General features: G+C 45.2%; 1 protein-coding gene across 1 annotated transcript in view; it reads right to left on the bottom strand.

Moving 5' to 3' along the window:
- Positions 1-521: 521 nt before the first annotated feature.
- LOC145394846 (uncharacterized) overlaps positions 522-11,097 on the bottom strand; it is a 64,186-nt gene continuing 53,610 nt past the window's right edge. Inside the window, exons 14-18 of the mRNA XM_080268643.1 lie at positions 10,196-10,317; positions 6,058-6,287; positions 3,444-3,510; positions 1,183-1,631; positions 522-668 (exon numbers count right to left, since the gene is read on the bottom strand). Coding sequence (XP_080124769.1) covers positions 522-668; positions 1,183-1,631; positions 3,444-3,510; positions 6,058-6,287; positions 10,196-10,317 — 1,015 coding nt within the window. The remainder of the gene's footprint in view (positions 669-1,182; positions 1,632-3,443; positions 3,511-6,057; positions 6,288-10,195; positions 10,318-11,097) is intronic.

Here is an 11,097-nt window from a genome sequence, read left to right as displayed (position 1 = left end):
AGCAGAGGGTACAGCATCAGTGTGTAGCACAGGGTACAGCATCAATGTGTAGCAGAAGGTACCGTACAGCATCAATGTGTAGCAGAGGGTACAGCATCAGTGTGTAGCACAGGGTACAGCATCAATGTGTAGCAGAGGGTACAGCATCAATGTGTAGCACAGGGTACAGCATCATTGTGTAGCAGAGGGTACAGCATCAGTGTGTAGCAGAAGGTACCGTACAGCATCAATGTGTAGCAGAGGGTACAGCATCAATGTGTGGCAGAAGGTACCGTACAGCATCAATGTGTAGCAGAGGGTACAGCATCAATGTGTAGCAGAGGGTACAGCATCAATGTGTAGCAGAAGGTACCGTACAGCATCAATGTGTAGCAGAGGGTACAGCATCAGTGTGTAGCACAGGGTACAGCATCAATGTGTAGCAGAAGGTACCGTACAGCATCAATGTGTAGCAGAGGGTACAGCATCAATGTGTAGCAGAAGGTACCGTACAGCATCAATGTGTAGCAGAGGGTACAGCATCAATGTGTAGCAGAGGGTACAGCATCATTGTGTAGCAGAGGGTACAGCATCAATGTGTAGCAGAGGGTACCGTACAGCATCAATGTGTAGCAGAGGTATTTGTTACACCTGACAACCTGGACATAATTACATGTTTGTTGGCGGCACTGACATGAATGAAGGTGTCAGGTATTAGGTGACATGACCAAATCTCTATGATGCAGCCAGGCCTCCACTTCACAACCACACCGTCCCAAGATCATGTTTTTGGCCAGCTGTACTGTATATAAGTTCTTGAATTCTCTCAGAAAACCTTTTGGAACATAACTGAAGAGACTGGATGAAAGACGAATTATTATAGTTGTAGGTATGGCCTATATGCATTCCTTATAATTTTTTTCATAGTTGATGTTGTCAGATAGTTGTGAGTTACTTTGCTTTATGATAATCACAGGAGTAAATTGCTGGAAATTCACTACTTGCTTCCCACACGAGCGTTAAGAGACGGGAAAGGTGTAGCTTTGACCAGCCAAGCATCCTGTAAAATCCTAATGCAGAAAGTACAATGACTAGGACCTGGTGGATAATAAGAAAGCAAATAATATGAGTCGATAAGTAAGCAGACAAGAATATAAGTAATGTACACAGAGATGTCGATGAGTAAGACGATATTTGACTCACCGCTGCACTTTGATTTGCCAGAAGCGGATCTCTGGAGGTGGTTAAGAGATCAGCGTCAAAAGAGCCTCTGGAGCCAGTGTCTGTTGAGCCCAGTGATCCTCTGCTCCCCCTGGACTCCACCACACACACCGCCTCCACCACCACAGCGTCACCTCCACTCGCTGCTGCATCCCCGAGTCCCGTGTCAGAACAAGCAGTGCCACCGTATGTTGAGTCCGCCGTTATGCCGCCACGTATCCCACCGCTGCCACCACCACCACTTACCCTGCCACTGCCACCACGCTTTAGCCCACCGCTGCCACCACCTGTACCACTGCTGCCATAGCCCACTGCCTCGCCATCTTTTATGTCACTGCCCCCACCCACTGTCGTCACATCCTTCTTCACACTGTCTTCACTGTCGATTATCTCAGTAGTCTCTGTGCTGGTTGGTTGCCTACGTTTAGACCCTGTGGAATGCAGTGCCAGGATTTTTAGTCATTTGATTAGATTTAGATATTAGTTTCTACATTCGTCGTCATCATCACCATCATCATCATTTGTATAATAAGGCCTTTTTCGTATCATTTTAACGCATGCTACCCCTAGACGGTTTTATTCAGCATTGGTATGACTCCACAGCACCACAAAAACTCTCCCTTAACTGGAATAACATTGACTAAATAATGTGAAGACAGCGACACACATCACTGGATTAAAAGTACTTGGGCAACTTCTGGTGTGTGTGTGTGTGTGTGTGTGTGTGTGTGTGTGTGTGTGTGTGTGTGTGTGTGTGTGTGTGTGATCCCTTATCCACATATATATATTCCATTTTCATTCCCTCTACAGCCAGACGATTTTCCTCAACTTCCAAAGAGTCTCTGCTGGTGAAAGGGGGTTACTTGAAGCCACCTCTAAACCCCCCTGTGTGGAAACCCTCCCTGAAGCTGAATAAAATCGTCTGTAGCCAGCAAGAATACACTTTCAAAATACAATATACTTTTTAAAAACATCATTGGAGTGAAGGGATTAATTTATATGGTCTGGTGAAAAGTAATTTGTTTTTTTATAAGTTAATAATTATTCATATTTATGTAATTTATCTTTTTTTAGTTTTATATCAGTGTCACCTTAAAATTCTGGCCCCTGACTGCAACAGAGAATGGCAGTGAGGAGGGAATGGAGAGTTAGAGACTGGCGAGAAGAGTGTGTATGAGTGCCGTGGAAATGGAGAGGAGTGGTACACCGAGGATGAGATAGAGGAAGTGGAGAGCTTTGGGGTGGTGTGAGTTGGAGAGAGGCTAGCTTGATGGCCGAAGACAGGGTGACATGGAGAGGATTTGTCTGTGGCTGCCAGTTCCGAAATTAAGGATAGTGGAGAGACAGACAGATAGACAGACAGAAAAACACAGAGAGACAGACACGGACAGAGAGAGAGAGAAAGTGGAATTTTGGGGGAATGGCTTTACGAGTGCGTTGTGCCAGCGTGTGTGTGTGAGATAAGAAAAATGTCCAGGTGTCGGCGTTCAGGGACAGCTCTTGTTTGTACGGATTTGCTTTACTGTCACGAAAAAAATACAAAGTTTGTACAGGCGGCAGTAAAAGCTTCCAAATGGCTGGATACAGTTGGGGCAAAAGTTTGATTAATACTGTCACCTCCTCTGCCTCTCCTCTGCTTGCTGACAAAGGCTTCGTATATTTCTCTGCCCAAAGATACAATAGCTATCTTAATATATTTTTTACCTCCTCTACTCATCATTTTGCTCTCCTGGGTGTTATTCCAAAGCTGACAGAGGCTTCGTATGCTTCTCTGCTCATAGATACAAAAGTCCTCTTATAATTTCACCTGTCTCATGTTTCTCTGCTGGCTAATATTCCAGAGGTGAGAGAGGCTTGGTATGTTTCTCTGCTGATACATATAAAAGTTCGCCTAATATTTCATCTCATATACCTCTCAGTTTCCTCTGCTGATATTTCAAAGGTGAGAGAGGCTTGGTATGTTTCTCTGCCCATATATACAAAAGTTCTCTTAATATTTAATCTCATATACTTCTCAATTTCCTCAGCTAATATTCCGAAGGTAAGAGAGGCTTGGTATGTGTCTCTGCTCATAGATACAAAAGGTCGCCTAATATTTACCCCAGCTTCTAGCGTCATGCTTGTTTAGGGAGCTGGTGAGAGTGGCAGGGATGGGCAAACAGAGAGGCGACCTGGTTAACAGAAGAGAGAGGCGAACACTTGTGCTAGATAGATAAATTTCAAAGTCCTTTCGTTTCTCCTACCTCTCAGTGCTGAATTCATAGATGCTTCTGGGTGACGTGGTTGACTGAGGGGCACATTATCATTCATCTATGGGTGATAATATGCAGTTTAGCCCACAACGTTTCCCTCAAGCAGCTATAAATCCAACAGCGTGAGGAGGCGAGGGAGGGGAAAGGCCTTTGTATTTCACGCCACATTCGGGACAAAAGATCTCATATTTCCGTCCTTCTGTCTCTGTTTCTTCTGCTAGTTATCCTTTAGATGGGAGGCTTGGCGCGCTTCTCTGCCCAGGCAAGAAAGTGACGGACATGCCCCGAGTGTGAAGCGATAGGGGATGAACAGGGGAGGAGGGAATTCATATCAGGTGAACATTTATCCCCAAGAATACATTTACAAAGAGAGTGAAGGGCAGGAGAAGAGGGGAGGGAAGACGCTATCAAAAGTTCGTCAGATCTTTCACTTCTACACCTGGCTCTCCCTTGCTAGCTAATATTCCTAAGCTAAGAGAGGCCACTAACAAAAGGTCACCTAGTAATAGTAGTAGTAGTTGTGGTGGTGGTGGTGAGTAGTAGTAGTAGTAGTAGTAGTAGTGGTGGTGGTAGTTGTGGTGGTGGTGGTTATTGCCGTAGCCTCAGGTTCATCTGAAAGGTGAACCTAGTGGACTGCAGGCTGAAATTGCCCCCCCATCTGCAGTCTGCCATCCTCCTTTCGGGGAGTAGGGAATTAAATAAAGGACGTTTGCACACCAAGCAGTGGAGCCGCCCGATTATATCAGTGCCACCACGTGAAGGCGTGACTCTCCACCACCACAGACAGAGGCTGATGTGAGAAGCAGAAGAGGCGAATAATTCCCCAGGCGAACGTTTGTCCCCGTGAAGGGAAACGTTTACACACAGGATGTTTAGGAACGTTTACAAAGGGAGGGATGTGTAGCAACGTTTACAAATAGATGGATTGACGTGTGTGGATGGGAGGCAGGCAGGGCACTAACAATTTGTATATATGGATGGTGGTGAGAGGGGCCGCGCCTTCCATTCTTCCCTGCCTCTCGCCAATCCATCCCTGTTTGCTTTCTAGACAGCTTTTGTGTTGATCTCTGTCTTTCCAATTTAAACAGGGGGAAATAGGGTCTGTTTATCATGTATTTGGTAGCCTGTCGCCTATCCTGTATATATATATATATATATATATATATATATATATATATATATATATATATATATATATATATATATATATTTTATTTTGTGTATATCTTCGCCTCTCCAAATGCTCAGGAGAATTCTGTCCGCCGGTACCTGTCTATCTAGCTGTTTATATCCAGACGTCATAATCCCGTGAGGAGTGGCCACAGACAAATCGCCCCCATGTCACCCTGTCCCCTGCCATTACACTGCCCTCCCTCCAACTCACACACACCCCTCTCTCAAAAATACCGAGACAAAATTAAGCAGCAGACTTTTTTCTCTAGTAGACGCTGGCCCACTGCCGTCCAAGGGTATGCCTAAGTATTAATTATCTACCATATTCATCTACCTTTCAGTCCTTTGTTGTTCTACCAGGAGCGTAGGGGGCCGGGGCTAGGCTACTTCGTCCAGACATTTGAGAGAGAGAGAGAGAGAGAGAGAGAATATTGCCTAAGGAACATGTTTTATCTGTTGTGATGCGTCCAAAGTCTCTCTCTCTCTCTCTCTCTCTCTCTCTCTCTCTCTCTCTCTCTCTCTCTCTCTCTCTCTCTCTCTCTCTCTCAGATAAGAGGTAGGCAATGCTTCAGCGATTTCTTTGTTGTTAGTCTCGTGGTTTGTGGTATCGATATCGCCTCTCTCTCTCTCTCTCTCTCTAAATACAATAGTGTTCCTGTTCCTTTGTTACTTAGATATGTATTCTCGTCGGTTATGGAAGCTCCCTAACACCTTTTCCTAAGCGATTTATTTTGCCACCCTCTTTTGTGCTAAGTCATTCTAATATCGCCATAACCTGCATAAATAACGTACAAATCGATATTAACCAGCCGTTGCCAAAAATAAATCGGTAAGGAAGAGGTGTTACGGGGCTTCTTACCCCGACGAGATGGCCGCCAGGTGGAGGTGCTGCCCAGGTGTTCAGGTGAGGCTGTGGCAAGAAGAGGAGGAGGAGGAGGAGGAAGAAGAGGAGGAGGAGAAGGAGGAGGAGGAGGAGGAGGGGAAGAAGAAGAAGAAGAAGAAGAAGAACAACAACAACAACAACAACAACAACAACTACTACTACTACTACTACTACTACTACTACTACTACTACTACCACCACCATCAGCACCACCACCACCAGTTCTACTACTTCTAATACAGTACTAACTACCACACCACCACCACCACCACCACTACTACTACAACTACTACTACTACTACTACTACAACTACTAACCTGGAGAATCTGGAGTGTGATCTGGAGTTGGATGGGTGTGGATACAAATCATCTCCTCGCTTAGTTTGACCTGCAAGACATTTATTATTATTATTATTATTATTATTATTATTATTATTACTACTACTACTACTACTACTATTATTATTATTATGTTTGTTATTATTATCATTATTATTATTATTATTATTATTATTATTATTATTCGTCATTATCATCTTCATCACCCACCTGCTCCATTCGTCTCCTGCTTCGTCCTCGCCTCCTCAGGGTGACGATGACGACGATGGCCAGGATGACGATGACAAGTAGCGCCCCAGCCATCATCGTCACCGCCATCATCGTCACAGGCACCACACCGCCTCCACCGCCGCCGCCGCTGCCTGCCCCTCCTTCTGCTTTCCCTGCACCTGCTCCGCCACTGCCGCTGCTACTGCTACGTGTGTCGACCCCTGCTACTCCTGAAGGGATATGGTAGTAGCTTGAGTGTCCCTGTTGCTTAGTTTCCCTGTTGCTTAGTTCCCTGTTGCTTAGTTTCCCTGTTGTTTAGTTCCCTGTTGCTTAGTTTCCTGTTGCTTAGTTTCCCTGTTGCTTAGTTTCCCTGTTGCTTAGTTCCCTGTTGCTTAGTTTCCCTGTTGCTTAGTTCCCTGTTGCTTAGTTTCCCTGTTGCTTAGTTCCCTGTTGTTTAGTTTCCTGTTGCTTAGTTTCCCTGTTGCTTAGTTCCCTGTTGCTTAGCTCCCTGTTGTTTAGTTTTCCTGTTGCTTAGTTTCCCTGTTGTTTAGTTTCCCTGTTGCTTAGTTCCCTGTTGCTTAGTTCCCTGTTGTTTAGTTCCCTGTTGCTTAGTTTCCTTGTTGCTTAGTTCCCTGTTGCTTAGTTTCCTTGTTGCTTAGTTCCCTGTTGTTTAGTTCCCTGTTGTTTAGTTTCCCTGTTGCTTAGTTTCCCTGTTGCTTAGTTTCCCTGTTGTTTAGTTTCCCCTGTTGCTTAGTTTCCCTGTTGCTTAGTTTCCCTGTTGCTTAGTTTTCTTGTTGCTTAGTTTCCTGTTGTTTAGTTTCCCTGTTGCTTAGTTTCCCTGTTGCTTAGTTTCCCTGTTGCTTAGTTTCCCTCTTGTTTAGTTTCCCTGTTGCTTAGTTTCCCTGTTGCTTAGTTTCCCTGTTGCTTAGTTTCCCTGTTGCTTAGTTCCCTGTTGCTTAGTTTCCCTGTTGCTTAGTTTCCCTGTTGCTTAGTTTCCCTGTTGTTTAGTTTCCCTGTTGTTTAGTTTCCCTGTTGTTTAGTTCCCTGTTGCTTAGTTTCCCTGTTGCTTAGTTCCCTGTTGTTTAGTTCCCTGTTGTTTAGTTCCCTGTTGTTTAGTTCCCTGTTGTTTAGTTTCCCTGTTGTTTAGTTCCCTGTTGCTTAGTTTCCCTGTTGCTTAGTTTCCCTGTTGCTTAGTTTCCCTGTTGCTTAGTTCCCTGTTGTTTAGTTTCCCTGTTGCTTAGTTTCCTTGTTGCTTAGTTCCCTGTTGTTTAGTTCCCTGTTGTTTAGTTTCCCTGTTGCTTAGTTTCCCTGTTGTTTAGTTCCCTGTTGCTTAGTTCCCTGTTGTTTAGTTTACCTGTTGCTTAGTTCCCTGTTGCTTAGTTTCCCTGTTGTTTAGTTCCCTGTTGCTTAGTTCCCTGTTGTTTAGTTTACCTGTTGCTTAGTTTCCCCTGTTGCTTAGTTTCCCTGTTGCTTAGTTCCCTGTTGTTTAGTTTCCCTGTTGTTTAGTTTCCTTTTGTTTAGTTCCCTGTTGTTTAGCTTCCCTGTTGTTTAGTTTCCCTGTTGTTTAGTTTCCCTGTTGCTTAGTTTCCTGTTGCTTAGTTTCCTGTTGCTTAGTTTCCCTGTTGCTTAGTTCTCTGTTGATTATTTTCCTGTTGCTTAGTTCCCTGTTGCTTAGTTTCCCTGTTGCTTAGTTCCCTGTTGCTTAGTTTCCCTGTTGCTTAGTTCCCTGTTGCTTAGTTTCCTGTTGTTTAGTTCCCTGTTGCTTAGTTCCCTGTTGCTTAGTTCCCTATTGTTTAGTTCCCTGTTGCTTAGTTTCCCTGTTGCTTAGTTCCCTGTTGCTTAGTTCCCTGTTGCTTAGTTCCCTATTGTTTAGTTCCTTGTTGCTTAATTCCCTGTTGCTTAATTCCCTGTTGCTTATTTCCCTGTTGTTTAGTTCCCTGTTGTTTAGTTTCCCTGTTGCTTAGTTTCCCTGTTTCTTAGTTTCCCTGTTGTTTAGTTCCCTGTTGTTTAGTTTCCTTGTTGCTTAGTTTCCCCTGTTGTTTAGTTTCCCTGTTGCTTAGTTTCCCTGTTGTTTAGTTTCCCTGTTGTTTAGTTCCCTGTTGTTTAGTTCCCTGTTGTTTAGTTCCCTGTTGTTTAGTTTCCCTGTTGTTTAGTTTCCCTGTTGTTTAGTTTCCCTGTTGTTTAGTTTCCCTGTTGCTTAGTTCCCTGTTGCTTAGTTTCCCTGTTGTTTAGTTTCCCTGTTGCTTAGTTTCCCTGTTGCTTAGTTTTCCTGTTGCTTAGTTTCCTGTTGCTTAGTTTCCCTGTTGCTTAGTTTCCCTGTTGCTTAGTTTCCCTGTTGTTTAGTTTCCTGTTGCTTAGTTTCCCTGTTGTTTAGTTTCCCTGTTGTTTAGTTTCCCTGTTGTTTAGTTTCCCTGTTGCTTAGTTTCCCTGTTGCTTAGTTTTCCTGTTGCTTAGTTCCCTGTTCCTTAGTTTCCCCTGTTGCTTAGTTTCCCTGTTGCTTAGTTTTCCTGTTGCTTAGTTTTCCTGTTGCTTAGTTCCCTGTTGCATAGTTTCCCTGTTGCTTAGTTCCCTGTTGCTTAGTTTCCCTGTTGCTTAGTTTCCCTGTTGCTTAGTTTCCCTGTTGTTTAGTTTCCCCTGTTGCTTAGTTTCCCTGTTGTTTAGTTTCCCTGTTGTTTAGTTTCCCCTGTTGCTTAGTTTCCCTGTTGCTTAGTTTCCCTGTTGTTTAGTTTCCCTGTTGCTTAGTTTCCCTGTTGCTTAGTTTCCCTGTTGCTTAGTTTCCCTGTTGTTTAGTTTCCCTGTTGCTTAGTTTCCCTGTTGCTTAGTTTCCCCTGTTGCTTAGTTTCCCTGTTGTTTAGTTTCCCTGTTGCTTAGTTTCCCTGTTGCTTAGTTTCCCCTGTTGCTTAGTTTCCCTGTTGTTTAGTTTCCCTGTTGCTTAGTTTCCCTGTTGCTTAGTTTCCCTGTTGTTTACAGTAGTTTCCCTGTTGCTTAGTTTCCCTGTTGCTTAGTTCCCTGTTGCTTCTGTTGTGTACATTGTGTTCCTAACTTCATCTAACTTATCCTAACTTAACCGTAGACTAACCTAAGTATTTTAAGGTTTTGGCTGTTTCGCTCGTGTTCCTTAACTTAATCTAACATGAAACTTATCCTAACTTGACCGAACGAAGAGCCCAACTTAACCTAACCAAAGCCAGCATAAGCAAACCTCTCCTAACTATACTATACCGTCCCTAACCCCAATCTAACCACTGATCCTAACCCCCTCTAGCCTAACCATGCTTTGTAGTTGTTGTAACTGTGAGGTTCTTGGTATGTGCAGTCGCCTTCGTTTACAAGTGGTACGGTGTACGGTTTGCCGGGAAGTCGCATAAGTAGCATGTGTGTAGTCGTTTAGGTCTTCCGCCACCTGTGCAGGGATCACCGTAAATGGATTCCTGCAGCAAAGTAGTTACAGGAAACCTCAAACACTTTACCGTATGTGTGTGTGTGTGTGTGTGTGTGTGTGTGTGTGTGTGTGTGTGTGTGTGTGTGTGTGTGTGTAGGAATGACACTCAACGTTGACAGTATTTTATCGTCCACACTGTTAACTTTTATTACTCTCTCTCTCTCTCTCTCTCTCTCTCTCTCTCTCTCTCTCTCTCTCTCTCTCTCAGCAGGTATCTATTCCTTCATACCTTCAGTGTTAATTGCAATAATTCACTGTCTTTTATCTCTCCAGAGTTCAGTAATATAGTCCATTTTGAAATATTCCTTTCACCTTAACTTGGCCACCCCATGTCGACTTACCACCCCATGCCTACTTACCACAATGCCTACTTACCACAATGCCTACTTACCATATGTACTTACCGCCTGCCTACTTACCACTATGCCTACTTACCATATCTACTTACCACCCCATGCGTACTTACCACCTGCCTACTTACTACAATGCCTACTTACCATATCTACTTACAACCCCATGCCTACTTACCACCTGCCTACTTACCACTATGCCTACTTACCATATCTACTTACCACCCCATGCATACTTAGCACCTGTCTTCTTACCACAGTGCCTACTTACCGTATGTACTTACCACCTACCTACTTACCACAATGCCTACTTACCATATCTACTTACCACCCCATGCCTACTTACCAATGACCGTCTGGGCGTTGTCACTGAGAGTAAAGGCACTGAGATGTACGGGTGGTGGGGCCGCCCCCTCCTCTATCCTGACTACTAGACTGAATTCTTGTCCGGGTTGCAGTCCTTCCACCCTGGGGGGTTAGAAGAGGGGTTAGGGGGTTAGAAGAGGGGTTGGAAGAGGGGTTAGGGGGTTAGAAGAGGGATTAGGGGGTTGGAAGAGGGGTTAGGGGGTTGGAAGAGGGGTTAGAGGAGAGGTTAGGGGGTTAGAAGAGGAGTTAGGGGGGTTGGAGGAGGGGTTAGGGGGTTAGAAGAGGGGATAGGGGGTTGGAAGAGGGATTAGGGGGTTGGAAGAGGGGTTAGGGGGTTGGAAGAGTGGTTAGGGGGTTGGAAGAGGGGTTAGGGGGTTGGAAGAGGGGTTAGGGGGGTTGGAGTAGGGGTTAGGGGGGGTTAGAAGAGGGGTTAGGGGTTGGAAGAGGGGTTAGGGGGTTGGAGGAGGGGTTAGGGGGTTAGAAGAGGGGTTAGGGGGGTTGGAAGAGGGGTTAGGGGGTTGGAAGAGGGGTTAGGGGGTTTGATGAGGGGTTAGGGGGTTAGAAGAGGGGTTAGGGGGGTTGGAGGAGAGGTTCGGGGGTTAGAAGAGGGGTTAGGGGGTTGGAAGAGGGGTTAAGGGGTTGGAAGAGGGGTTAGGGGGTTTGGAGGAGGGCTTAGGGGGTTAGAAGAGGGGTTAGGGGGGTTGGAAGAGGGGTTAGGGGGTTGGAAGAGGGGTTAGGGGGTTGGAAGAGGGGTTAGGGGGGTTGGAAGAGGGGTTAGGGGGTTGGAAGAGGGGTTAGGGGGTTAGAAGAGGGGTTAGGGGGTTGGAAGAGGGGTTAGGGGGTTGGAAGAGGGGTTAGGGGGTTAGAAGAGGGGTTAGGGAG

The sequence above is a fragment of the Coenobita brevimanus genome, chromosome 4, assembly GCF_032717465.1.
Source record: "Coenobita brevimanus isolate Jiangsu-jjx chromosome 4, ASM3271746v2, whole genome shotgun sequence".
Lineage (NCBI taxonomy): Eukaryota > Metazoa > Arthropoda > Malacostraca > Decapoda > Coenobitidae > Coenobita > Coenobita brevimanus.
This window is presented reverse-complemented; position numbering and strand designations above follow the sequence as displayed.